Here is a 25,505-nt window from a genome sequence, read left to right on the forward strand (position 1 = left end):
GGTGGCACTGCGGCGCACAGTGAGCTGGGCCTTCCCACACATATCATCAATCAAGAAACTGCTCTCTGCTGGCTTGCCTTACAGGACATTCTGAGAGAGGAATTTTCTCAATTGAGTCTCCCTGTTCTCAGATGACCAGGTTTGGATCAAATTGTGAAAAATCAGCCATGCCATAAAGTGATCTTACGGCTCTGCTGTTCTGTACCTTCTCAGAGTTGATGTGCTCAAGATGTAGGTGCTGAGCAAGAGAACTGGCACTCAGGGAAGGGGCCCAGCAATTCACCCTGACCCTTCATTACCTCACAATCATTCGTGTTACCTTCTTTCACATTCTTTTAACAGAAAGTTTAATTTTTTTTAAATCACTTATTGACTGCCTAAAATTTCAACTAGGATTCTATCTCTGGGATTTATGGTTATAACAAAAGACAAATGGGGCCAAGATTTAGGAGGAAGGAGATAAAAATTAAACACCTCAAGTTTCTTGAAACCTTCTGAGGTGCTACAATATTTTCCTTTCTGAGAAGCAGCGTTAACAATGATCTCTTAGTTAAGTTATAGTGGGTGCTGTGGTAGGAACCTGTTGTCCCAGCCTACCAAAGATGAGGCAGGAGAAGCTCTGAAGCCAAGGAGTTATGATTGATCAGCAGAAAATTTCCAATATGCACAACAAAGGAAAATGTGTTAAGCTGTGGAGAAAGGGCTCTTTCATCAGTGACGTCATTCGCTGGGCGTTTGGTGTCCATCAGTGTCTGCATTGAGGATAGTAGTGAGCCTTACTACTGCAGAGTGAGAAGCACAGAAAGAGAGAGGTGAGAGAAAGCCTGTGCACTAGGCTAAATCGCATCAGTAGAGGGGATTCTATTTATATAGAGAGGTACAGAAGCAGTTATGGATATTTATGTTTCACTGCTTGGTCAGTCACTTAAATGACAAATGGATTCAGTGGCTAAGAAACACACTCACACACACACACACACACTATATATATATATATATATATATATATATATATATATATATATATATATACACATGCATATATACATGTATATATGTGTATATATTATGTATATATACATAATGTTTATGATAAGCCTAAAATATTGGGAAATACCATAATTAAGGAAATGCTCACTGACTATTGAGCTATGTCAACAGGACAGTCCTCTACTGACAAAATCTAGAAAACATAAAAATATAAAATGACATAAATATTTTTGAGAATCATATTTGTACCCTTTTGAGAGAAATAGGAATTTATTAGTATGCTGTGTTACAAATAAGTAAATGTAGACAGAGAGTAGAGGAAATTCTACCCATACGGTAAGTAGAGTGCCAACCTACTTACCTACCTTTAGAATAGACAGATAAGCCAAATGCCACTTGGCAGTGAAGACAGTGACATTTGCACCACCAGGTATTCAATCTTGTTGATAAACTTATGTGAGCCAGCCAGGTGTGCTGGTACTCCTCTGTAATCCCTACAAAGAGGCAGGAGGGAGGCAGGAGGGAGGCAGGAGGGAGGCAGGAGGGAGGCAGGAGGGAGGCAGGAGGGAGGCAGGAGGGAGGCAGGAGGGAGGCAGGAGGGAGGCAGGAGGGAGGCAGGTTGGATTACAGACTGAGTTCCAAATCATTCTGGGATGTATAGCCTCCCTAGAAACCCTTCTGTCAAAAATCCATATGACAGTTATTCTCAGTATATCTGCTCATCAAATACAACATAGTTCAGACATGGAGAAATGGAAAGAGCTGGTAGACTCCAGCTTAACCAACTGAGAAAAGTTATTATCTTTGATGGAAGTAGTCACGCACGCCTTTAATCCCAGCACTCAGCAGGCAGAAGCAGGTGGTTCTCTGTAAATTCAAGGCCAGTCTGGTCTACAGACCTAGTTCTGGGATACCCAGAGATACACAAAGGAACAAAGAAAACTTGTATCCAAAAAACCAAAAAGCAAAAAAACAAAAACAGAAAAGAAAGAAAGGAAAGATTTCAGTGTTGTGTACAGACAGTTTGCCTATCTGTTCCCTACCCCCCTGCCAGAAGCTGTCCCATCCTCCCTCCAACCTGAGGCAAGCACCATATGCAGACAGCTGGTTTCTCATGCAGCAAGCCCAGGGCTCCCTCCCCCTCCCTGGCTGCTCTCCTATCTTTAAAATGGCACTACCTATAGAACTCCCCTTTAATGAGGACATCCTGAGGAGACAGCTCCAGATGTCATCCCTGCTTTTGCATCTCCAAAAACCAGTTCTCCTGATAAGCAGCAGAACTCTTCAGGTGCCTGTCCTTGAGACTTTAGAGAAATAACAAGCTGAAGGGAGACTAGGGTCTCTCGTTTAAATCATGGAGAAAAGGTAATCAGAGGTCAGGTCACAGACAGTTACGACTGGCCATAAAATTAGTCCCTGAACAGACACCCATTTTAACTTCCCTTCCTGCTTCAGTACCATTCTACCAAATGATTACAGCCTTCTACTCCCCTTTTCTGTAGGGATTCCTAAAGATACGCTATATAAACCCAGTGTTTTCTGGACTCAGGCATCACCTGCAAGCATTCATTGGGTGAGTGCGAGGCAGTTGATCCGAGTTTGAACTTGAAACAATAAAATACTCTTTTTCGAGTTGCAGTGGACTCCGCAATTCTTGGGCTCATCTGGGTTTCCCATGGACTCAGGGCACAACAGAAAGAAGGAAAGAAGGAAGGAAGAAAGGAAGAAAAAGATAGTATCTTTAACATAGGGACAAATGCCCATTTAGTGATCCTGATTCTTACCTCAAATGCAGAAGCTCTGGGGAAATATCACACAGAGAGGAAGGGATACATACCTGATGAACCACTTTTCAAAAATACCCAAGAAGCCTTGTTCCAGGCAAGAGACACAGTTTGAGACATGGTATTTGCATCTCTCTAGCAACCCTGGATCTAGAAAAAAAAATATGAAACTCCTGGCACATCTGAGCAAGGCAGAAAGTTAGATTTCCCAGTTGTAAGTGCCTTTGTACTTAGGAAGATTAAGAGCAAAGGAGCATCCTGTCCACAGGTTATTGTTAGTAGGTCTCATTAAGGGCATCCACAAGTTCTATTTATTTAAACATGAATATCAAATTGAAATTATATCAAAATAAAGAGAAACAATGGGCCCTGGGCCTGGGGAAGAGGCTGACTTGATCTTCCTCACGTTTAATTTTCCTGCCTGTGTAGTGAGCAAACCTTTCCTAATAACCAGACCAGCTCAGCTCTCTGCTGAGAGCCACCTGAGCACTGCGCCGTGATGAGGATGTGAGTCTCAGCTTCAAATGCCTTGACTTTCAGAGCTCAATCAATTTATGGTTTAACCCAGATATCTAAGGCCCCATGAGGCCCCATGGTCAACATTAAATGGTAGAGTCTTAGGGACAATGGTGACTAAATTAATTCACATTGGTGTAGATAACTAGGAGGTCTGATAGCCTAATTCTGTCAATGAAGGAGAAAGAACAGTAGGGGTGGAATTCTCTGAGGAGCCAAATTTAGGAAATTCTAGAAAAGATAGGCAAAAGTGGTTTTGAGTTCAAGAGACTTCTATTGGGTTTGCTTTAACTTGGAGGCCCAGTGTTCTGCACATACATTTTGTTAAACTCATCTAACAGTCTCTAAAACACTTCCTTAGGGCCCTAAGATTGGGTATTTTTCAAGAGTTGTTTCTGAAAATCCAGTAGTGTTCCAGTTTTGCCTTTTGTTGGACACTGCTGAAACATAACCATCATAGCTTGGTTTCTGTTGTTGTGATAACACAGATCAGAAACAACTTGGAAAGCATTTGTTTGGCTTACAGGTTACATAGTCCATGATCAGGAGAAGTCAAGTCAGGAAACCCAGAACAAGAACCTGGAGCAGGAACCTGGAGGCAGGAACTGAAGCAGTAACTTTGGAGGAATACTATTTACTAGCTTGCTCCCCTGGTCTTTCTTACACTGTCCAGGCAGGGGCCCTCCAATGTTGGTTAGCAATTCCAAAGATGCCCACAGCCACCCCCACAGGCTAGTCTAGTAGAGGCCATTTCTCAGTCAAGATCCTCTCTCTCTCTTTTTTTTTTCATTCTTTTTCTTTTAATATTTTTTTATTACGTATTTTCCTCAATTACATTTCCAATGCTCTCCCAAAACTCCCCCATACCCTCCCCCCCACTTCCCTACCCACCCATTCCCATTTTTTGGCCCTGGCATTCCCCTGTACTGGGGCATATAAAGTTTGTGTGTCCAATGGGCCTCTCTTTCCAGTGATGGCCAACTAGGCCATCTTTTGATACATATGCAGCTATAGTCAAGAGCTCTGGGGTACTGGTTAGTTCAGAATGTTGTTCCACCTATGGGGTTGCAGATCCCTTTACCTCCTTGGGTACTTTATACTTTCTCTAGCTCCTCCATTGGCAGCCCTGTGATCCATCCAATAGCTGACTGTGAGCATCCACTTCTGTGTTTGCTAGGCCCCAGCCTAGTCTCACAAGAGACAGCTATATCTGGGACTTTTCAGCAAAATCTTGCTAGTGTATGCAATGGTGTCAGCGTTTGGAAGCTGATTATTGGGTGGATCCCTGGATATGGCAGTCTCTAGAAGGTCCATTCTTTCATCACAGCTCCAAACTTTGTCTCTGTAACTCCTTCCATGGGTGTTTTGTTCCCAATTCTAAGAAGGGGCACAGTGTCCCCACTTTGGTCTTCATTCTTCTTGAGTTTCATTTAGCAAGTTGTATCTTATATCTTGAGTATCCTAAGTTTGGGGCTAATATCCACTTATCACTGAGTACATATTGTGTGAGTTCCTTTGTGATTGTGTTACCTCACTCAGGATGATGCCCTCCAGGTCCATCCATTTGCCTAGGGATTTCATAAATTCATTCTTTTTAATAGCTGAGTAGTACTCCATTGTGTAAATGTACCACATTTTTTGTATCCATTCCTCTGTTGAGGGGCATCTGGGTTTTTTCCAGCTTCTGGCTATCATAAATAAGGCTGCTATGAACATAGTGAAGCATGTGTCCTCCTTACTGGTTGAGACATCTTCTAGATATATATGCCCAGGAGAGGTATTGAAGGATCCTCCGGTAGTACTATGTCCAATTTTCTGAGGAACTGCCAGACTGATTTCCAGAGTGGTTGTACAAGCTTGCAATCCCACCAACAATGGAGGAGTGTTCCTCTTTCTCCACATCCTCACCAGCATCTGCTGTCACCTGAATTTTTGATCTTAGCCATTCTGACTGGTGTGAGGTGGAATCTCAGGGTTGTTTTGATTTGCATTTCCCTGATGATTAAGGATGTTGAACATTTTTTCAGGTGCTTCCCTGCCATTCGGTATTCCTCAGGTGAGAATTCTTTGTTCAGTTCTGAGCCCCATTTTTTAATGGGGTTATTTGATTTTCTAGAGTCCACCTTCTTGAGTTCTTTATATATGTTGGATATTAGTTCCCTATCTGATTTAGGATAGGTAAAGATCCTTTCCCAATCTGTGGGAATCCACCAATCCACCCAAAGGTGGCCTTTTTTGTCTTACTGACAGTGTCTTTTCCTTGCAGAAGCTTTGCAGTTTCATGAGGTCTCATTTGTCAATTCTCGATCTTACAGCACAAGCCATTGCTGTTCTATTCAGGAATTTTTCCCCTGTGCCCATATCTTCAAGGCTTTTCCCCACTTTCTCCTCTATAAGTTTTAGTGTCTCTGGTTTTATGTGAAGTTCCTTGATCCACTTAGATTTGACCTTAGTACAAGGAGATAGGAATGGATCGATTCGCAATCTTCTACATGATAACCACCAGTTGTGCCAGCACCATTTGTTGAAAATGCTGTCTTTCTTCCACTGGATGGTTTTAGCTCCCTTGTCGAAGATCAAGTGACCATAGGTGTGTTGGTTCATTTCTGGGTCTTCAATTCTATTCCATTGGTCTACTTGTCTGTCACTATACCAGTACCATGCAGTTTTTATCACAATTGCTCTGTAGTAAAGCTTTAGGTCAGGCATGGTGATTCCACCAGAGGTTCTTTTATCCTTGAGAAGTGTTTTTGCTATCCTAGGTTTTTTGTTATTCCAGATGAATTTGCAGATTGCTCTTTCTAATTCGTTGAAGAATTGAGTTGGAATTTTGATGGGGATTGCATTGAGTCTGTAGATTGCTTTTGGCAAGATAGCCATTTTTACAATGTTGATCCTGCCAATCCATGAGCATGGGAGATCTTTCCATCTTCTGAAATCTTCTTTAATTTCTTTCTTCAGAAACTTGAAGTTCTTATCATACAGATCTTTCACTTCCTTAGTTAGAGTCACGCCAAGGTATTTTATATTATTTGTGACTATTGAGAAGGGTGTTGTTTCCCTAATTTCTTTCTCAGCCTGTTTATTCTTTGTGTAGAGAAAGGCCATTGACTTGTTTGAGTTAATTTTATACCCAGCTACTTAACCGAAGCTGTTTATCAGGTTTAGGAGTTCTCTGGTGGAATTTTTAGGGTCACTTATATATACTATCATATCATCTGCAAAAAGTGATATTTTGACTTCATCTTTTCCAATTTGTATCCCCTTGATCTCCTTTTGTTGTCTAATTGCTCTGGCTAGTACTTCAAGTACTGTGTTGAATAGGTAGGGAGAAAGTGGGCAGCCTTGTCTAGTCCCTGATTTTAGTGGGATTGCTTCAACCTTCTCCCCATTTACTTTGATGTTGGCTACTGGTTTGCTGTAGATTGCTTTTATCATGTTTAGGTATGGGCCTTGAATTCCTGATCTTTCCAAGACTTTTATCATGAATGGGTGTTGGATCTTGTCAAATTCTTTCTCTGCATCTAACGAGATGATCATGTGGTTTTTGTCTTTGAGTTTGTTTATATAATGGATTACATTGATGGATTTCTGTATATTAAACCATCCCTGCATCCCTGGAATAAAACCTACTTGGTCAGGATGGATGATTGCTTTAATGTGGTCTTGGATTCGGTTAGCGAGAATTTTATTGAGTATTTTTGCATCGATATTCATAAGGGACATTGGTCTGAAGTTCTCTATCTTTGTTGGATCTTTCTGTGGTTTAGGTATCAGAGTAACTGTGGCTTCATAGAATGAGTTGGGTAGAGTTCCTTCTACTTCTATTTTGTGGAATAGTTTGTGCAGAACTGGAATTAGATCTTCTTTGAAGGTCTGGTAGAACTCTGCACTAAACCCATCTGGTCCTGGGCTTTTTTTTGGAGACTATTAATGACTGCTTCTATTTCTTTAGGGGATATGGGTCTGTTTAGATTGTTAACTTGATCCTGATTTAACTTTGGTACCTGGTATCTGTCTAGAAATTGGTCCATTTCGTCCAGGTTTTCCAGATTTGTTGAGTATAACCTTTTGTAGAATGATCTGATGGTGTTTTGGATTTCTTCAGGATCTGTTGTTATGTCTCCCTTTTCATTTCTGATTTTGTTAATTAGGATGTTGTCCCTGTGCCCTCTAGTGAATCTGGCTAAGGGTTTATCTATCTTGTTGATTTTCTCAAAGAACCAACTCAGAGTTTGGTTAATTCTTTGAATAGTTCCTCTTGTTTCCACTTGGTTGATTTCACCCCTGAGTTTGATTATTTCCTGCCGTCTACTCCTCCTAGGTGAATTTTCTTCCCTTTTTTCTAGGGCTTTTAGATGTGTTGTCAGGCTGCTAGTGTGTGTTCTCTCCAGTTTCTTTTTGGAGGCACTCAGAGCTATGAGTTTCCCTCTTAGAAATGCTTTCATCGTGTCTCATAGGTTTGGGTGTGTTGTGGCTTCATTTTCATTAAACTCTAAAAAGTCTTTAATTTCTTTCCTTATTCCTTCCTTGACCAAGGTATTATTGAGAAGAGTGTTGTTCAGCTTCCACGTGAATGTTGGCTTTCCATTATTTATGTTGTTATTGAAGATCAGCCTTAGTCCATGGTGGTCTGATAGGATGCATGGGACAATTTCAATATTTTTGTATCTCTTGAGGCCTGTTTTGTGACCAATTATATGGTCAATTTCGGAGAAGGTCCCGTGAGGTACTGAGAAGAAGGTATATCCTTTTGTTTTAGGATAAAATATTCTGTAGATATCTGTTAAGTCCATTTGTTTCATAACTTCTGTTAGTTTCACTGTGTCCCTGTTTAGTTTCTGTTTCCATGATCTGTCCATTAAAGGGCCAGATGTGTGTTGAGGTGTGTTGAAGTGGTGTGTTGAAGTCTCCCACTCTTATTGTCTGAAGTGCAATGTGTGCTTTGAGCTTTACTAAAGTGTCTTTAATGAATGTGGCTGCCCTTGCATTTGGAGCATAGATATTCAGAATTGAGAGTTCCTCTTGGAGGATTTTACCTTTGATGAGTATGAAGTGTCCCTCCTTGTCTTTTTTGATAACTTTGGGTTGGAAGTCTATTTTATTCAATATTAGAATGGCTACTACAGCTTGTTTCTTCAGGCCATTTGCTTGGAAAATTGTTTTCCAGCCTTTCACTCTGAGGTAGTGTCTGTCTTTTTCCCTGAGATGAGTTTCCTGTAAGCAGCAGAATGTTGGTTCCTGTTTGTGTAGCCAGTCTGTTAGTCTATGTCTTTTTATTGGGGAATTGAGTCCATTGATATTAAGAGATATTAAGGAAAAGTAATTGTTGCTTCCTTTTATTTTTGTTGTTAGAGTTGGCATTCTGTTCTTGTGGCTGTCTTCTTTGTGGTTTGTTGAGGGATTACTTTCTTGCTTTTTCTAGGGCGTGATTTCCATCCTTGTATTGTTTTTTTTTTTTTTTTTTTTTCTGTCATTATCCTTTGAAGGGCTGGATTCGTGGAAAGATAATGTGTGAATTTAGTTTTGTCATGGAAAACTTTGGTTTCTCCATCTATGGTAATTGAGAGTTTGGCCGGGTATAGTAGCCTAGGCTGGCATTTGTGTTCTCTTAGTGTCTGTAGAACATCTGTCCAGGGTCTTCTGGCTTTCATAGTCTCTGGTGAAAAGTCTGATGTAATTCTGATAGGCCTGCCTTTATATGTTACTTGACCCTTCTCCCTTACTGCTTTAATATTCTATCTTTATTTAGTGAATTTGTTGTTGTGATTATTATGTGTCGGGAGGAATTTCTTTTCTGGTCCAGTCTATTTGGAGTTCTGTAGGCTTCTTGTATGTTCATGGGCATCTCTTTCTTTAGGTTTGGGAAGTTTTCTTCTAAAATTTTGTTGAAGATATTTGCTGGCCCTTTAAGTTGAAAATCTTCATTCTCATCAACTCCTACTATCCGTAGGTTTGGTCTTCTCATTGTGTCCTGTATTTCCTGGATGTTTTGAGTTAGGATCCTTTTGCATTTTGTATTTTCTTTGATTGTTGTGCCGATGTTCTCTATGGAATCTTCTGCACCTGAGATTCTCTCTTCCATCTCTTGTATTCTGTTGCTGATGCTCGCATCTATGGTTCCAGATTTCTTTCCTAGGGTTTCTATCTCCAGCGTTGCCTCACTTTGGGTTTTCTTTATTGTGCCTACTTCCCTTTTTAGGTCTAGTATAGTTTTGTTCATTTCCATCACCTGTTTGGATGTGTTTTCCTGTTTTTCTTTGAGGACTTCTACCTGTTTGGTTGTGTTTTCCTGTTTTTCTTTAAGGACTTGTAACTCTTTAGCAGTGTTCTCCTGTATTTCTTTAAGTGAGTTATTAAAGTTCTTCTTGATGTCCTCTACCATCATCATGAGATATACTTTTAAATCTGGGTCTAGCTTTTCGGTTGTGTTGGGGTGCCCAGGACTAGGTGGGGTGGGAATGCTGCTTTCTGATGATGGTGAGTGGTCTTGATTTCTGTTAGTAGGATTCTTGCGTTTGCCTTTCGCCATCTGGTAATCTCTTGGGCTGTGCAGAATAAACTCAGCGGGGTCCCGGAACCAGGATGTCTGCTGCCAATGCTCAGGCAAAGCTCTCCCTCTCAGCTTGGACCCCTTTCCTCTGGCCGGGAAGGTGGCCGGATATCTGGGACCTGTGCAGAATACACTTGGCAGGGTCCCGGAACCAAGATGTCTGCTGCTGATGCTCAGGCAAAGTGCTCCCGGGCCGGTCGAATCCCTAACCTCTGGCCGGGAAAGTGGCCAGCTGTCTGGGGCCCGAAAAGGGGGCTGCCTTAGAAGCTCTGTGGCTCCCCCCTGTCCCAGAAGCTTTTAGCTTCTGTATTCCGTACTCTCACCTGTGCAGAATACACTCAGCGGGGTCCCGGAACCAAGATGTCTGCTGCCGATGCTCAGGCAAAGAGCTCCCTCTCTGCTTGGACCCCTTTCCTCTGGCCCAAGATCCTCTCTTTTCTTCTCTTTTCTTCTCTTTTCTTCTCTTTTCTTCTCTTTTCTTCTCTTTTCTTCTCTTCTCCTCTCCTCTCCTCTCCTCTCCTCTCCTCTCCTCTCCTCTCCTCTCCTCTCCTCTCCTCTCCTCTCCTCTCCTCCCCTCCCCTCCCCTCTCCTCTCCTCTCCTCTCCTCTCCTCTCCTCTCCTCTCCTCTCCTCTCCTCTCCTCCCCTCTCCTCCCCTCCCCTCCCCTCCCCTCCCCTCCCCTCCCCTCCCCTCCCCTCCCCTCCCCTCCTCTCCTCTCCTCTCCTCTCCTCTCTTCTCTTCTCTTCTCTTTTTTTCTCAAGTATAGTCCTGGCTGTCCTGGAACTCACTTTGTCAACTAGGCTGGCCTCAAACTCAGAAATCCACCTGCCTCTGCCTCCCAAGTGCTGGGATTAAAGTCGTGCACCACCACTGCCCGACAAGATCCTCTCTTTTCTGCTCTATCTAGATTTATGTCAGGTTGAGAAAAACAAACCATAATGACAATGTGGTTTATATAAAGAAATGAGCCACGAATTTGATGATGTAACCCAAACAGCCAGTATCCACGTGTATAGATGTTTTGTGATTTTCATTTTGTGGAATTTATATCCAAATTTTAATTTGTAATTTGCTTTATTTTCCATCCTAGTATTAAAGAACAGTCAATTCTATAAAATAGAACAAACATATCCCTAAGTTTTTCCTCCTCCTCCTCCTTTTCCACTTCCTCTTCCTCCTTTTTTTCTTTTTCTTCTGTTCTGAGATGGGGTTTTTCTGTGTAGCCTTATCTGTGCTGAAATTTACTCTATAAACCAGGCTGACCTCAAACTCAGGAGATCTACCTGACTCAGCCTCCTCAGTGCTGGGATTAAAGGCCTGTGCCACCACTGCCCAACTCCAGAATTTTAATTTTGTATCCATTATTTTTTGACTGTTACTTCAGACTCTGCTCTTTTCCTCTCTGGTCCTGCATACACTGCTGAGCTACTAATAACTCGGGGATATATCATGTCATTCATGGAAGCTTAGGGTGATGCTAACCAGCTATCCACCCCCTGATATTGAAAAGATAATAACCTTTTCTTGTGACCTAGAATATCTATTTCTCTCTTCCACCAGATGTTCAGAGAAGTTCAAATTCTTACAAAAACAGATATTTATAAGAAAACAAGGCATATCCTGGAATCCTACTCGGAAAATATACTGACTGCCTTTTCAGTGCTGGACAATCCAATCAATACTGCCCTGCAAGAGAAGATGAAACACTACACTGACGAAGGGGTGCTGAAGTGTTAGTAAACCCCAGGGGTGGGGGCCGGGATTGGGAGCAGATTCTCAGCTAATTCCGCCATTTCCACAACTCCAGACAGAAGTGCTTAATTACACTAAGTGCAATTCAATGAAGATAGGAAAAAAATTCAAATGAGGGGAGAAAAAGCCTAGGCTAAAAACGTACACTCATTATTATAAAGTTATATTATGGGCACTGGTCCCTTTCACTTTTACAATACACATCACAAAGCTGAACACTGTTAAGATCTGGCAGATGGGCATAGCACAGAACTCTTAACTGTGCAGGCCACGGCCTAGTAGATCACCTGAAGTTTTGAAGAGTTCATTAGAAAATCTTGTTTAAAAATGGCTTTGACAGTGGGGAAATGACCAGACTAAATGTTTGCTGTGCAAGCATGATGATTGGACTTCTGGATCTCAGAACCCATGTCAAAGTCGGGCAGGTATGGTGGGCACCTGTAATCCCAGCACCTGGGAGGCAGAGACAGGATCCTGAGGCAAGCTGGCTAACTGGACCAGCTGATGTGCAAGCTCCAGGTGCAGCAGGTGACCCCACCCCAGTAAATAAAATGGAGAGCAATGGAGGAAGATGCTTGATGTTAACTTTGGGTCTCCACACACCCACATGCACACTCACACACATGGGCTCACCCATGCAAACATGCAGACACATATGTACACGGGCCACACATATACATGCAAAAAATGATTGTAAAATACTGTGACAGGTTGTATATGCTCAGCTCAGGGAGTGGTCCTGTTGGAGTAGGGGCTATTAGACCCATTTCCTAGCTGCCTAGAAGTCAGTCTTTTCTTAAGAGACCAGCAGATGAAGATGTAGAACTCAGCTCTGCTTCCACCATGCCTACCTGGATGCTGCCATGCTCTGCCTTGATGATACTGAACTGACCTGTCAGCCAGCTCTAATTAAATGTTGTCCTTATAAGACTTGCCTTGGTCATGGTGTCTGTTCACAGTAGTAAAACCCTAAGACAAATATTCATCCAAAAAGACTTGCTATCACATCACAGTGGGAGGTGATGATAATTTAATAACAAGCAAGTCCAACATTTTGAGAGTAGCTTTTTGTAGTTTTCCAAAGGCACCCATCATTTTAAACCTTGGGCATGCTTGCTTTGACAGACATGAAGATGACTGCCACGTGTTTACTCCTTCCACATGTTTTTGGGGATGAGCCCAGCCTTTTTGTCGTTGTGAATGGGAAGGTATGCAGTATGTTTATGGCCATTCATTTTATACCTTCATATGATTCACTTACAAGGTGAGTGGCCTATTTCAGTAATTTTAGTGTATGATGAGGCTACACTGTAACTCGCTCACTTAGTGTAATATTGTTCGACATTCAGGCATGCTTTATCATTTAGCTCTTTTACATATGAACAGTAGTAACAGCTTTCCTCTTTTTCAGGTGCACGTGTCCACGCCTGTGTTGGAAGTTAAAAACCCTTTCCATGTCAATGGCTGTGAGTTTTCTCTGTATTTGAACAAAGAGAAGCTCACAAAGGTGGATGACTGTGTCACAGCTCTGGCTGCTTTGGTGTCTGCTTTCCGTGTGTTTGGGATCGAGTGTCCAAGAAGACTGTCCCAAACCTTCAACTTCCTAGAGACATTGATCTTTGACATGCAGAGTCCCCAGTTTCCCTCTTTGAAAGAAAAGGAAATCAGATCTCAACCTCCAATCACTTAAGAACAACTGAATGAACTCTCTAGGGTGACAGAAGCTTCATCAACAATTGCAGATTCATCTTAGAATATCTATTGCCTTAGAGGTAGGGGTTAGAAAAGTCATGTTGTCTCCAGCATCAATGTAGTTTTGAAGCCTCTCTCTTTAACTTAGATATTTAAGTTCTTTGTGAAGTTCCGTAATAAAATACTACTTAAAGGTTCTCAATTTGATTTGAGTTCTGTAGTCAAGGTTTCATATTCAACAGTGTCAGTTTTACCTGGCATAAAAGACATTATGAGGTAAAATCCTCCCAGTTAGGGTCTGACCCTAAATTTAACTTAGTGTGACAGCTTGAAAGACCATGAGTTGAACAGCTGCCTCTTTAGTTTCTTTGGTTAGAATATTGGTTGGAAACATCTTGAACTTGAGTATTTTAAAGAGATATATAGTCCTCAATTTCCTTATCCCAGACACACTTCTTGGTCTGATGTGTTTTGGTTTTCTTCAATCAATATCGAGAAAATCAATAGTGAGAGAGCAGCTGCAATCTTGGGGTATCCTCCTTGTAAGCCATCTTGTTGGCACAGGGTTCCTTCCATAGAGACTCAGCCCATGCTCCATGGTCACACTGAAATTTGTTTGTTCATTCATGAAATGGTGAGACAGTACTACTTCTGGAGTAACAGGACCTAGGCATTATCTGTTTTCTGAGGACTTTCACAAGCAAAAGAACCTGTAAAATAGTAGCTTAAGGCATGCCTTGATATTATCATCAAAATATCATGTTATTTCCTAATTCTGAACGATGGGGGTGGAGTTGGTGTGTGTGTGTGTGTGTGTATGGGGTCATTCTGCATATTGTAGAGATTTTAATGTGTTAATACTTGCGACACAATCAGATAAGCCTCAATTTATTTCATCAAATGGGCTTTTAAAAATATTTATTTTCCTTTTTACTAAAATAAAGTAACCCCTTTACAAACTTTTTAGTACTCAAATGACTCCCCACAATTCCTTGTTTAAAAAGTCCACAGTCTGCCTTAAATTTGGATTTACCAGTTCCTGAAGTACTTTCCTTATAGGGTCTACAATCTCTGTGGGAGACTGAGTGTCCCCGTTGTCACTGGGCCAGCTTTGCTTTCAACCCACAAAGGAGAATGTCAACATGGTAGGATCATGTCTATCTCAAGGTGTATATCTCGGAGCCTGGTCTAGTACTGCCACCTGGGAAGCACTCTGTTTTGCTTGACATGCATACACTGTCATCCCTGAGATGAGTCCACTGAATGGAGAAGGCGATGCTGTCTATGGTAAACATGAGCCTGCACACAGGATTCCTTTGCCTTACACAGAATAGCTCATGGTCACTGTGCATCCCGCACACACATCCCTTCCTTTTGTCTCCTCCTAATCCTTCTCCAGGAGTCCCTTACCATCAGCCCTCCCCTATTTTCTCCTTTAACACAAAGACCATGCCCCAGTGTTGGGACAGTGGAAAAGATCACCTGCTTGAGGTACAATGAATCCCATGCCACCCCAGAATGGTCAGCGCTTCCCTTTCCTTCCAGAAGAGCACATTGTTTAGAGGGGAAATTTCAAACTCTCCTTCATTACAGCATTCACTTTAAATTAGAAAGGTAAACATTCTCACTGTAGATGAGAATCACATGAGCTAAAAATGTGACTTTTGAGGGTTTTAAAAAAATGTTTATCCTCAGTATCACTGTGTCTTCCTGTATGACTACTCTCTCCACCAATTCCCTTAAAACAAACAAACAAATAAACAAGAAACCAAACCACCAAGTGTGAGTGTTTGCCTGCACGTATGCCTGTGCACCATGCACGTGCCTAAGGCATGTGGAGGCCAGAAGAGGGGATTGCATCTCCTTGAACTAGTCACTGGTGGCTGTGGGCTGCCATGTCGGTGCTGAAAATTGAGCAAGTGCTTTTAACCAGTGAGCTATTTCTCTTGCCTCACTACCTTAATGTCTTTTGAGGCATGGCTTCTCACTAAACTTGAAGCTCATGATGCCATGAGGATCCCTGGCCAATGAACCTCACTGGGGTAACAGGTACACTTGGTTCTTCTATGGGTGCTAGAGCTACAAACTCAGGGCCTCACACTATTGTGACAGGCACTTTAGCAACCGAGGCATCTCCCCAGTCCTACAGTATCTTTAACATGTTACTTATTTGTTGTTGATTTGTAGTCAAGCAGATCAAACCTAGGGCCTTGCCGGGTAGGTATTCTAATACTAAAATATAACCAAGCCTTACATAACTTTTGTTAGATATGATTTTGTTCCTGTTTTTTTAACCTCTCCTATTTAATAACCTCCTTAAAAATCATACATATATAAAAAGAATCTGCAATTAAGATTTTATTTCATTCATATCACATGTAACAAGTGCAAGTTAATGTACAAATACTGACCACAACAAAGAAGGGGGGAGTAACAATAAAAAGCTTACTTAGCAGATTCATGCAGAGAAATGAAGAAAGAGGACATTGCAGATGTCACGGACCCTGTTTACCTTGAATCATGACAAATGCAAAGGACTCCAACTATGGCACATCAAAGGAAGTCCTACATCAGAAAAACATTAAAGAGTTCATGGAAAGAGGTGGGCCTTTCCCCCAGAGTTCTGACAGCATGCTACTAAACTTTATATTTTTAAATCAGTCCTTGAGTAAATGTCTAATTGTGGAATTAGAAAGTACATCCAAAGACTGACAAAATATTTTACCTTCCCCTTAGAAGGACACGCTTACAAACAAAACACTGCCAGCTATGAGCTTATAAATAACCATGGGCTCTCATTTAAAGTGCATTCAGATGCTTAGAAATCAAGGCAAAATATTTCATAGGAAAAGGAATCTTTCATCATCAGAGGCTCCCGAGTAATGGCTTTGGGAACCACTTTCTCAATCTGTGAGCGTGGCAAATCCTGCGGCTGCTGGTTACGAGGGTCACAGCAGGTCTGTGCAGTCAGGTGCTCGCTCCGCTTCTCAGCTCACTCTGAGGAAATCCTCTGGGCCTGGAGGACCTGTGGCACGGATGGGAGCTCTTGGAGGATTTGTGTTTCCAGCAACAAGTGAGTCCTCTTCGGTACAGCACCAGCAACGTCCACGTCATTTACAGAGATGCACACAAGAACTTCACAGATCAAATTCCTCATCAACATCCCTTGGGATGTGTAACTGCACAATCCTCTAATGCCAACTGCTGGAAACACATGGGCACCACGATGTACAAAATTGATTCTGTCCCGATACACTACTTCCTTCAAAGCTAAGTAGGTTTATATAGTTTATTCTTCAATTCCACTCTTTTATATACATTTTTTTGGTAATAATAATAGTAAAGATGCTGGTGAAAAGTACTTTAACAATTCATGATGCGTGCAAAAGTAAAAATGTGGATTCAAAGAAAGGTCGTATTTACAATTCTTCAGTCCCAACAGAGGATGACACACAGTTAGGCAATATCGTGACTCACAACATTACACTTGGCTAATGCTGCAATTCCAAATATGGCACAGGGCGAACATGACTGACACCAGTCCGAGGCTAAACCCAGCCAGGTTCAAAGGATTTGGTTTAGGTTGATATTCAGTTATATAAAAAGGTTTCTGAAAGTATTGAAAAAAAGAAGGTGTACATGAAAGAGACTCCGACAATGTTTACAAAATGCCAAAAGTTCTGATTGTGCCCCCATACATAAATAAAGAAGCCTCCCTCCCCCCCCTCCTCCCACCTCCAAAAAAGGTTAAGTTTACAAAGGTAAGTTTAGCTCAGTGAGCGGAACCAAAAGGTGACTGTTGTTGGACAGTTGCTGGTAAGAAGCTCAGGCATTTCCTAAGAATGCATATGCAGCTGGACGGACAGATGGAGCCCTGGAGTGCTGTTCCTGTGAATTCTGAAGACTTCTCACTTGGGAGCTAGAGCTGTCCTTGTGCTTTGAAGGAACATAATGAGCTATAAAGCAGAAGCCAATGGTGCCAGAATTCACCGCCTTCACAGTTCATTGTGGGAATTCTTCTCCGCAGCTTTGAACATCAGAATAGAGTTGAAAATTTTGAGAGCTGGGCCCAGCTTAATGCTCATAATTTTAACAATGTCTGTTTGGGTCATGAGTAAAAATGCTTCTCCATCAATTTGCTGAAATAAAGGGTGGGGGGGGGGGGGGAGAGACAGAGGAATGTGGATTAACCAGAGGGAGTATTGTGAGAATATTCCAAGCTTTATGCTGTATTATCAGCTGAATTCTATACAGCAATACTAACACAGCATACACAGGAGCTCTTAAACACAACATCCCTGATCCATGAGTCTTTCTTACCTAAAACCACACATCCAGCATAGTAAAGCTCAGTTATCTGAAATTGCAGTCCACAGAAGGTCACATTTTCTTATAAATTAAAATTGTGTGTGTGTGTGTGTGTGTGTGTGTGAGAGAGAGAGAGAGAGAGAGAGTCCACAGAAGGTCACATTTTCTTATAAATTAAAATTGTGTGTGTGTGTGTGTGTGAGAGAGAGAGAGAGAGAGAGAGAGAGAGAGAGGCCAGAGTTCAGTTACACATGTCAACCTCTCTAGCTTTCCACCTTATTCTCTGAGACAGTGTATCTTACTGAACCTGGAGCTTGCCGTTCCAGCTCAACTCTCTAGCCAGAAAGTCACAGCGATCCCACGCCTATTTCTCAGTGCTGGTTTTACAGTTAGGCACTGCCACGCTTGGATTTCTATGGGAGTGGTGGGGACCCAAAGGTTTACTCTGCAAACACTTCATGCACCAAGCCACCTTCCCATCCCCAAACCCACAAACCTTCTTGTGTTCTCCTCAATTAGGTACTGAATTATATATATATATATATATATATATATATATATATATATATATATAGTTTGTTTTTGTTTTTTTGTTTGTTTGTTTGTTTGTTAAGTTACAGAAGATAACAATGTTTTTGGACACAAAATAATTTGGGCAAAGAACCAGTTACACATGAATACCTAGCAAATTTAGCCCTCCACCATGAAGGAAAGCAGTGAGAAAGAAAGGCATGACCATAACCAGCCTCCATAGACAGAAGAGAAACAGCCAGGAGCATGGCTGGAGGAACATGAGGCCACTTTTAAACGACAGCGGTTATCATGCAAATGCTTTTCTTTCCGGTCCCCTCCTAAGATGAAAAGTTTCATTACAGACTAGGACACTTTGAAGCTCAAAGCCACAACTTGATGAAAATGAAATTTGGTTTAGTGGAGTGACAAACAAAACAGGCATTGTTTTTAAAATGACTTTCAGCCTTTAGGGAATTGCATGATCTTACATTAATTAACTTCTCCTTAGTTTCCCTATTTTGAATTAAGACACGGCACATGCCTTGTTTTCTGCCCCAGAGTAACGAGAAGCTCTAACCATCATGATTGGTTAATGGTGGCTAAACTGTGTCTTCTTCAAATTCTTTGTGTTGTTTTGTTTGTTTTTGAGACAGGGTTTCTCTACATAGTCCTGGGTATCCTGGGACTCTTTATGTAGACTAGCTTGGTCTCGAACTCACAGAGATTCACTTGCCTCTGCCTCTAAAGTGCTGGGATTAAAAGTATGCACTACCATGCCAGGCTGAAAATTCTTATAAAATCTTTATTTTTATTTTATGTATATTGGTGCTTTGTCTGATGATGTATGCCTGTGCACCACATGTGTGCAGAGGCTCTGGAGGCCAGCAGAGGGTGTCTGGTCCCCTGGGACTGGCACTACAGACAGTTGTGCACCTTCATGTGGGTGCTGGGAATCTTCCCAGGATCCTCAGGAAGAGCAGAGCTGTTAACCACTGAGGCATCTTACCAGCCCTTCTTTTGCAAATTCTTATCTTGAATTCCTCAGAATTGGAACTTACTTGGAAATAGTGTCATTGCAACTGTAAGTAGTAATTGGCTAAGCTAAGGTCACACAGGTGACCTGAGCTCCCGGGTCCAGGAGCTAAAACTGGAAACAGAAACAAGCCCAGAGGAGAACAGAAAGAGAACTATCTGTAAGTCGTAGGAGAGGCTAGCATAGACCTTAGAGGCTGGTTTCTAGTCTTGCTTTGAGAACTGTGAGACAATACACTTCTACAATTTATGATACTGCGGAATGCTTTACCATGGTGGTCCCAGTAAGCTATTACAATTCTGAATTCCCCAGAACTAATTAATTAACTAATTACAAGCATATAAGTAGCTGGGTTTAGGGGTTTTTTTGTTTGATTGTTTGTTTGTTTTTGTAATCTTCCTCATTCCACTAAATATAGAAGAAAGGGTTGTTGAAGTGGCTCATTGGAAAAGCTTAACAACATGAGTTTCTTTTCTGGGACCACATGGAAAGTAGAATGCACTCATGTGGTCCTTTAACTTCCACCTACATTCTTTTATTGAAAGAACAAATTACAAAAAATACTGGAGATGATGTGGGGCAAGAGGAACCAGTACCCACGGCTGGCAACAGTGAAGACTGGTGGCTGCCATATTGAAAATCAGTGTGGAAGTTTCTCACGACAGAGATAAAAATATAATCACTCTAAGACCCAGCTACAAGCCTCCTGGGTACATAAAGGACTCTACATCCTAACAGAGATACTTGCAAATATATATTGTTGAGTACTCCTAATGTCTATATGTCCATCAAAAAGTAATGGGAAATTAAAATGCTGGACATGCATACAGTGAACTCTTATTTGGCCACAGCAAAAGATAAAATTATAAAAATTTCAGGAAAACCCATTGAGTCTGAAAATTAAGTCAAGTAACCTAGCCCAGAAAGTTGAATACTGCATGTTCTCAAATATCCAATCCTAGCTTGTGATCTGAAGTATCAAGGAAGCAGGTCAGAAAGGGTCATAGAATTCCTGTGACATGGAAGCTGAATGAGCAATACTGGGGTTAGAATGGGACATTTGGGTTTGGGGGTGAGCAGGGAGATAGAGGACCCTGTGTGGAGAGGCATCAGTCAATAGTATATATGAAAAGGCCATAAGGAAAGCTTTTATTTTGAATACTAATTTGAAATAAATAAATAAATACTTTTAGAAAAGATAGTCTGGGAGGTAGACAATGATAAATTCCTGCTCTTACACGCATTGCTGAGACACAGGAGAGAGATAAGACTGCTCCTGGCTTTAGCACTACTCTTTATGCTGAGCATTAGATAGAATTCATGTTGATATTGTTAAGATGATAGACAGTATCTGAAATTAAAGTAATGAGAAAATTTTACCTTATCAAAACACTGCTAATATCTTCCTTTGATTGATCTCAGTGCTACAAACTGTATAAGAACATGCTGTAACGTTTTGTGGGGAGTCTAGGGAGATTGTGTGTGGTCATGAAATACTTCATACAAGTTTTCCTTGGGAGCTTCTCTAAGACGTTTTAATTTAAGTGGTCAATGCTGCCTGTAATACAACTACACACCAAATGTCGACTTTGATGGAACTTATCTCCTTCTGACTGTTAATTTAGCACATTTCCCCACTGACACATCTCTGTGCTTTGGTCCCACCAAGAAACATATTGTAATATAATAGGACACTTACTTCATCCTTAAACACCTTTCCATGTTCTTCACACCCAGGCAAGCTCTGAATGAATTCTGACACCTGTCAAAAATAATATCAAAATTCCAAGTTGAAAAAAAAAAGTTGGGATTCAAATATTGCAGGTTCAAAAATATTTAAACCATATACCTAATGCAATTCCCTCAAAATGAAATTTCTCTTATAGGAGAAAGAAAACCCTGAAAGATGAAATACTACCTACAAACGAAGCCTTTATCACACTTAAGATGCCAATATCCTTGCAGATGGCCCTGCAGACAAAAATATGGCAATGAAACCAAGTAGCAAAAACAATCATACCTCGTCTGTGCTCCATTTGGAAACTCTACTAGCTGGGATGCCAGCGACAGTCGGAAGAAGCTTGCTCTGCTGCTCCCAGCGCAAGGGCAGACATGGAATGGGAGGCTTAAAGGAGAGAAATACTGCTGAGCGTCTCTGGGCCTGCTGCTGGGTCTGGGCCTGCTGCTGGGTCGGCTGAGCCTGTTGAACCTGCTGAGGCTGTTGGACTGGTGGGGCCTGCTGAGGCTGCTGAGGCTGCTGGGCCTGCTGGGGCTGCTGGGCCTGCTGAGCCTGTGGAGCCTGCTGGGCCTGCTGGACCTGTGGTGCCTGCTGGGGCTGTGGAGTCTGTGGGGCCTGTGGAGCCTGCTGGGCCTGCTGTGCCTGCTGGGCCTGCGGAGCCTTCTGTGCCTGCTGAGGTGGTTGAGCATGCTGCACTTGCTGTACCTGCTGAGGTGGCTGACTCTGCTGTACACTAGGGGTAGGCTCTTCCCGAACAACTGGTAAATGGAAAAAGAGAAAATCTGTGTCTGAAAGGCAGTTGAACAGCCCCAAGTGTCATGCATCCCACTGAATAATGAGACCAGGGAGGTGAACAATGTCACACTCATCGAGTAGTGATAGTCTATTGATGTTTGCCATGATAAATAAACGATATGTTCAATTTACACACCCTATTGACTGCTATTACGTGTTGCTCAATGGTGCCTCTTCAGTGCTCAAAATAATTGTGCCTCAGAACAGAACGTCACTCTTGAAAAATTCTGTTGTGTCCCCTATACATTAGATGACGTAATGGCGCCAATCTGCAGCGTTGCAACTCTGTTTACAGGTAGTTGCTACTTCTAACTTGTCCCAGCCTTGGTTTAATAGAAATTAATTATCATATTGTCATTATATAGTCATCAGCTGTTTAGTGTTTTAACAGTTAACTGAGAAAACAGACAACCCATAGACTGACGGAAAATATCTACATTATACAAATAACAACAACAAATAATAATAACAGCAAACAAAAAAACAAACCCCAGGCCATAAGAAAACAAAAATCCAGCTAATAAATGTGCAAAGGAAAAGAGCAGACAATTCACAAAGGAAGAAATAAAGTAGCAAACGGACATGAAAACTGCCGAACCTCACAAGGCATGAGAAAGATGCAGGTCAAAAATGCATGGAGATTTCATCTCACTCTGTGCAGAATGCCAGTTATTAAGAAAAACAAAACAAAACAAAACAAAACAAATAAAACAAATCCAGGCACAGTGTGGACAAAAAGAAGCTCTTAGACCCCTGGTGAAAATCAGGCTAATCCCATGGACTTAGTATGGAGCTTTCTTAAAGATGGCCTCACGCTGGCTATTACTCAGAGGACACCAGGTGACACATTAGAGACACTTCCACATTGGTGCTTACTGAAACACTACTCACAAGAGCTTACCTATGGAACAAACTTAGGTGTCCCGCTACAGAGGAGCGGCTAAGAAAAATGTGGAGTGTATGCACGATGGACATTTAAAGAAAGATGACATTTGTCATTTACAAGAAGATGGTTGCACCAATCACAACCGCTATAATACTTTTTCCAGATTCCACTGGATTTTGGGTTATCTTACTTTTGCTGTATCTCTATAGTAAATCAAAATCAAACTTAGGCCACCACATTTATTTTCTTTCTTTTTAAATTACTTAAGGCAAAGACCAAACATAAGCCACCACATTAATTTTTACTCCTTTTAAATTATTTAAAACTATTTTGCTTAGCAATTAGGGTGTGGGGTTTGACGAAGCTCTGAAGCAGAGTGTTTGCTTAGAAAGTGCAAAAACACCGGTTTAACCTCCAATACTTAAGGGAAAAGTGGAAGAAGGTAGATAACCTAAAAACTTAATCCCAGATATCCCCAAGAGTTTAGCAAGCACTTGAACTAAATATATACACAAGGGTGGCTTAGACAAATGGCAAGGTTTTGCTCTATACTAGAGCCACAGGATAGATTGCTCTATAATTTGTCTTCCGATTGCTTGCCATATGTAAGTCTTTTACAAGTGCGTGTCCTAGTCCACCTTCTGCTTGCTTGGATCCGTTAACACTGGCATCTCACTCCATCAATACAGTTCCATCTACTTTCAAATGGGGAGTAATATGCCTCACAGTTCATTGCTAGGGCTCTGCGTTCTTCATAGGAAAACCAACAGCCACTCTGTCAGGCAGCTAACATGAAGTTCCAGCATTAGTGATGGTTTCTGGAGTCTTTGAAGATGATACTATAAACAGATACCACTCTGATTCTACTAGCACAGTGCGACTTAACCTTCCTAATGCTGTGACAGCTAACTCCAAGCAAACACTTGTTCATGTGATTCTTCTTTTCATTTTGTGCTTCTTTTACAGCAACACAATCGTCTGTTTAGATTTCAAAACACACTTGAAGCAAGTGTAGCTAGCAGTGTGGCAAGAATCAAAGAGAACATCTTTGCAAACCTTACATCTGCTATTGAACCCGTGGGTGATAGAAACTATAAGCACAGGCTACAGGTAAACCTGTTTTTGCAAGTTCCTCAGTGTCTGCATCCTGAGCAACACGCTTCTCTTGTTTTCCAGGAAGGGAAAAACAAACCAAGTTTATCTCCAGTAAAATGTGATTATTGTGTTCCAGTTGTTTCTATTTACTTTTACTTATTCTGTGGTATGGGAGAGTCAAACCCATTGTCCTATGGATTCTAGATACTTCACTGCCTTGGAACTACATCCCTGGGCTACAGAGCAATTTATGGTTCTTGAATATTTATGGCAATAACCAGCAATGTCATGGTAATGTAATGGCTACCTTTGGCTTCGGCTGATGTCTTTACTTCATTTTCTTTTTTCTTTTCAGAATCTTCTTTGAAGTTATTGGCATGCTTTTCCCTGAGAAAAATAGCTATGTCAGTATTTTGTGACAGAAGAATTTTAAAGCATTTCAGAACAGCATCTTAGCAACTGTTTTTCTTAGGCCACTCGGCCATCCTGACGGCGCAACTGTTTTTCTTAAAGTAAAGGCTAAAGCAACTGACACCAACAGCAGACTTAAGAACCCAGTTTCTTCATGCTCACTTAGGTAGGTTTTTAATGGTGAGACTTCTATGAAGGTGAACCACTCAGGAAGACATGGCTACTACACATTCCAACCACAGCTTGGACTACACCTTCAGGAGGAATAACATTTGTACTCATTGGTAAGATTCAGAAAACCAAAGAAATGTCTCAAGTCTGTATCATGTATTTAATTAAATCACTCGACATTCCTCAGCATTAAGATCTGGGGTTGAAATATGAACTAACCAGTAGTCCCAGAGCTCCCAGGGACTAAACCACCAACCAAAGAGTACACAAGGAGGGACTCATGGCTCCAGCTGTGTATGTAGCACAGGATGGCCTAGTCAGTCATCAATGGGAGGATAGGCCATTGGTCCTGTGAAGTCTCTATGCTCCAGTGTAGGGGAATGCCAGGGTCAGGAATCGGGAGTGGGTGGATTGGTGAGCAGGGGGAGGGGGTAAGGGCAGGGCATTTTCAGAGGGAGACCAGGAAAGGGGATGATATTTAAAATGTAAATAAAGAAAAGATCTTTTAAAAAAAGGATCTGGGGTTGGAGCTGAGACTGGCCCACTGGCATGTATTCCAACACTGGGAAGCTTTTCCTGGTGAGGCCATTTCCACTGCAGTGAATTCACCTCTTTCTGAGCAGGAGTGAATTAACTCTTAAATAAACAGGCCTTAAATACTCTCAATGGAAACAATTTATTAAAAAGTTTAATTTGAAACTCCGACCCTGAAGTTAAGGACCAAATTTGGTTCTTTTAAAGTAAGGGGCTGGGTATGTAGTGCATACACTTTTGAGAATAGAAATTTATGGGATTTAAAATTGTTTAGTGTAATGTATCCCTTTCTGACAGTCACCATAAAGCACAGTCTACAGTGTTGTAGTGTGGTAGCTGGATGCACAATGTAGAGCCTTGCTAATAAGGTCCAAGAACAAGGCAAATACAATTAAACAGATTAGTCTAACACAAAACAAATTCTTAGATCTTGCAAAGGCACAACTCCAGTTGAAAGTCTGCTATACTAACACAACAAAACGGTCAGAGGAAGCATGCAATAAATGTTTGCAATATTTTACAAAGATCATTTTCCAGAATACAAATGAAATCTCACTTGAACCTGAGCTCCTGGCTTAGTTTCTACTCAGACATTCTTGTAACTGAAGACTAGCACCTGTTTGAAAATGAGGAGGAATCAGTTTTTATGTGGTGCAAATATTTTCCCAAGACATTCAGAGAACTCCGAATGAAGACTTTGAGGAATCCACATTCCTTCAGAACACCCTGAACCTG

General features: G+C 41.5%; 2 protein-coding genes across 5 annotated transcripts in view; one reads left to right on the forward strand and one right to left on the reverse strand.

Moving 5' to 3' along the window:
* Positions 1 to 13,568, forward strand: part of Samd3 (sterile alpha motif domain containing 3) — a 52,654-nt gene extending 39,086 nt beyond the window's left edge. Inside the window, exons 8-10 of the mRNA XM_021173945.2 lie at positions 11,403 to 11,574; positions 12,720 to 12,802; positions 13,006 to 13,568. Of these exons, the coding sequence (XP_021029604.1) occupies positions 11,403 to 11,574; positions 12,720 to 12,802; positions 13,006 to 13,284 (534 nt within the window). The 3' untranslated portion in view covers positions 13,285 to 13,568. The remainder of the gene's footprint in view (positions 1 to 11,402; positions 11,575 to 12,719; positions 12,803 to 13,005) is intronic.
* A 3,470-nt stretch (positions 13,569 to 17,038) lies between these two features.
* The window catches only part of L3mbtl3 (L3MBTL histone methyl-lysine binding protein 3), a 98,142-nt gene continuing 89,675 nt past the window's right edge, over positions 17,039 to 25,505 (reverse strand). For all 4 annotated transcript variants that reach the window (XM_029482883.2, XM_021173941.2, XM_021173942.3 and 1 more), the window contains 4 exons: positions 23,962 to 24,041; positions 21,161 to 21,636; positions 20,840 to 20,902; positions 17,039 to 17,425 (listed from right to left, as the gene is read on the reverse strand). In XM_029482883.2, the coding sequence (XP_029338743.1) occupies positions 17,282 to 17,425; positions 20,840 to 20,902; positions 21,161 to 21,636; positions 23,962 to 24,041 (763 nt within the window). In that variant the 3' untranslated portion in view covers positions 17,039 to 17,281. The remainder of the gene's footprint in view (positions 17,426 to 20,839; positions 20,903 to 21,160; positions 21,637 to 23,961; positions 24,042 to 25,505) is intronic.

Source organism: Mus caroli, unplaced genomic scaffold (assembly GCF_978045245.1).
Source record: "Mus caroli unplaced genomic scaffold, Mus_caroli_1 scaffold_9, whole genome shotgun sequence".
In the NCBI taxonomy this organism is placed as follows: Eukaryota; Metazoa; Chordata; class Mammalia; order Rodentia; family Muridae; genus Mus; species Mus caroli.